This window comes from Brachyistius frenatus, unplaced genomic scaffold (genome assembly GCF_029030835.1).
Source record: "Brachyistius frenatus isolate BFR_SWC_R1_liver_20210118 unplaced genomic scaffold, ASM2903083v1 Contig_79, whole genome shotgun sequence".
Classification (NCBI taxonomy): Eukaryota; Metazoa; Chordata; class Actinopteri; family Embiotocidae; genus Brachyistius; species Brachyistius frenatus.
In genome coordinates this window covers 165,001-167,500 of record NW_027210678.1, presented here as the reverse complement: position 1 = coordinate 167,500, position 2,500 = coordinate 165,001, and the positions used below count along the sequence as shown (strand labels likewise).

Here is a 2,500-nt window from a genome sequence, read left to right as displayed (position 1 = left end):
ATGATGTCATCAGATCCGACTCTTTAAATTCTCAACAGACCTCCTGAAGCAAAAGCAGCTGCTGGTCAGGGGGATTATGGGAAATGTAGGATTCAGTGTGTAGTTCCACTTGAACACCAACAACATGCTGTTGTTGTGTCTCCTAAAACCAGTGGTTCCCAAACGGTGGTCCGTGGACCCCCGGGGGTATGTTAGAGGCTCGCTGAAAGGCCGGACAGCAGCGCTCCAAAAACTACTCATTTTGTTATCGGTGAAAAGTTTGAAATGTTTGTCATAATTTTACTCTCGATTTCTATTAATTTTAACATCCAGATGTCCTCACAGCTGGAACTATTCTGATTATTAAAATAAACCTGTTGTTGTAGCTTCAACAGAAACTTTCTGAATCATTTAATCTAGAAATGTTTAAAACTGATTTTAGAAATATAAACTTTGAGATAAACGGTGTCAGGAGGGGACTTATGATGAAGTCATGTGGCGCCCTCTGGTGGTGACTCTTTAAAACAGGTGAAGCTATTGAAAACTGATCGTGGAGGTTTAAAACATCTGAGACAAGAAATAAACGATTAATATGAGCAGCTGATTTAACAGCTGCTCCGTTTACTGACTGAACTTTGTGTGTGTGTTTCCAGTGAAGGAGGAGTGTGTGTCGGAGGAGGAGGAAGAGGAGGAAGAGGAGGTGAAGGATGCTCTGGTGGAGGAGATCCTCCAGCAGGGAGACACAGCCGTCATCTATCCTGAAGCGCCGGAGGACGAGCAGAGTCCAGCTGAGACCGGCGGCGCCGACGAAAACGGTACCGATGACCCGGCAAGGAGGCCTGAGGGAGTTTATTCACTACTGAGATTTAATCATTACTATTGAATAATACGTTTGACTTCCTGTTTACATTCCCAAAAAGGGCATCAAATTTTCTCACTCTGTTAAATCTGCAACGTTTCTTCTTCCTGCTCAGCAGGAAAATGAATAATAACAGAGCAGGACCATGATGCACCTCCTCGCCATCTCCTCCTCTGTAGGAACTCCGGACTCCTTCTCCCAGCTGCACACCTGCCCCTACTGCTCCCGCGGCTACAAACGAAACGCCTCGCTGAAGGAGCACATCAAGTACCGCCACGAGACCAGCGACGACAACTACAGCTGCTCGCATTGCAGCTACACCTTCACCTACCGCTCGCAGCTGGAGAGGCACATGAGTCACCACAGAGGCAGCCGAGAGCAGGTAACTCACCTGAGACTGAACACTTCATATTGAGGGAGAAAACATTTTATATAAACCAAGAGACACCACCGGGGGCAGCAGGGAGCAGGTACCTCACCTGAGACTGAACATGCTTTAATTATGATGGGAGAAACCAGGTCCAAACCATACATTTATATTAATTAATATTACCCAGATTAAATATATCTAAATATGTTGTTTGAAGTTTTTAATTATCACACCATCAGATCAGAGTTATTGATCCGCACATGATGTTCATGTTTTATTTGTCTAATATCAGCAGTGAGTTCTCTACAGCGGTTATAATTTTTTATTTTACATTTATATCTTTGTTTGAATATTAATCTTTAAAATCAACATTCAGCCTTTAGTCTAAAAGAAACACTCCTTCAAAACTCTGATGACTGTGATTGTAGTGGACGGTTTAAACCAGAGGGGGCACTAATGAGACTTTATGGAGGCCAGCTGCCGTAAAAACCAAAGACGAAGAAGAAGCGGCGGAAACAACAGCGCTCAAAGCGGGCTGCTGCTAACACACACACACACACACACACACACACACCCCTCTCCCTCCACATGTTGATAGTCGGTACCGATGCCGGTACCGGTACGACTCACGTTACGAGCAGCGTCCCGCTCCCGTTAGCAGCTACTGCGACGCTAGCTTAAACAAGCTAGCTTTAGCCTGAGAGAGCGCGAGGAGCAGCAGGAGGTGAGCAGGAGGTGAGCAGGAGGTGAGCACGTGACCACATGTTGTTATAGAAGGGACAAACTGGAACTGGTCGACCTGGTTCTCCTGATGTTCCCTTGATGTTCTCCTGATGTTCTCCTGATATTCTCCTGATGTTCCCTTGATGTTCTCCTGATGTTCTCCCGATGTTCTCCTGATGTTCTCCCGATGTTCTCCTGATGTTCTCCCGATGTTCTCCCGATGTTCCCCTGATGTTCTCCCGATGTTCCCTTGATGTTCTCCTGATGTTCCCTTGATATTCTCCCGATGTTCCCTTGATGTTCTCCCGATGTTCCCCTGATGTTCTCCCGATGTTCTCCCGATGTTCCCTTGATGTTCTCCCGATGTTCCCTTGATGTTCTCCCGATGTTCTCCTGATGTTCTCCCGATGTTCCCTTGATGTTCTCCCGATGTTCCCTTGATGTTCTCCTGATGTTCTCCCGATGTTCTCCTGATGTTCTCCCGATGTTCCCTTGATGTTCTCCTGATGTTCTCCCGATGTTCTCCTGATGTTCTCCCGATGTTCTCCTGATGTTCTCCCGATGTTCCC

The 2,500-nt window shown here is 46.4% G+C and overlaps 1 protein-coding gene across 2 annotated transcripts in view; it reads left to right on the top strand.

Moving 5' to 3' along the window:
• zeb1a (zinc finger E-box binding homeobox 1a) overlaps positions 1 to 2,500 on the top strand; it is a 28,577-nt gene that overhangs the window by 18,999 nt on the left and 7,078 nt on the right. For both annotated transcript variants that reach the window (XM_069708840.1, XM_069708841.1), the window contains exons 3-4: positions 633 to 794; positions 1,018 to 1,220. In XM_069708840.1, coding sequence (XP_069564941.1) covers positions 633 to 794; positions 1,018 to 1,220 — 365 coding nt within the window. The remainder of the gene's footprint in view (positions 1 to 632; positions 795 to 1,017; positions 1,221 to 2,500) is intronic.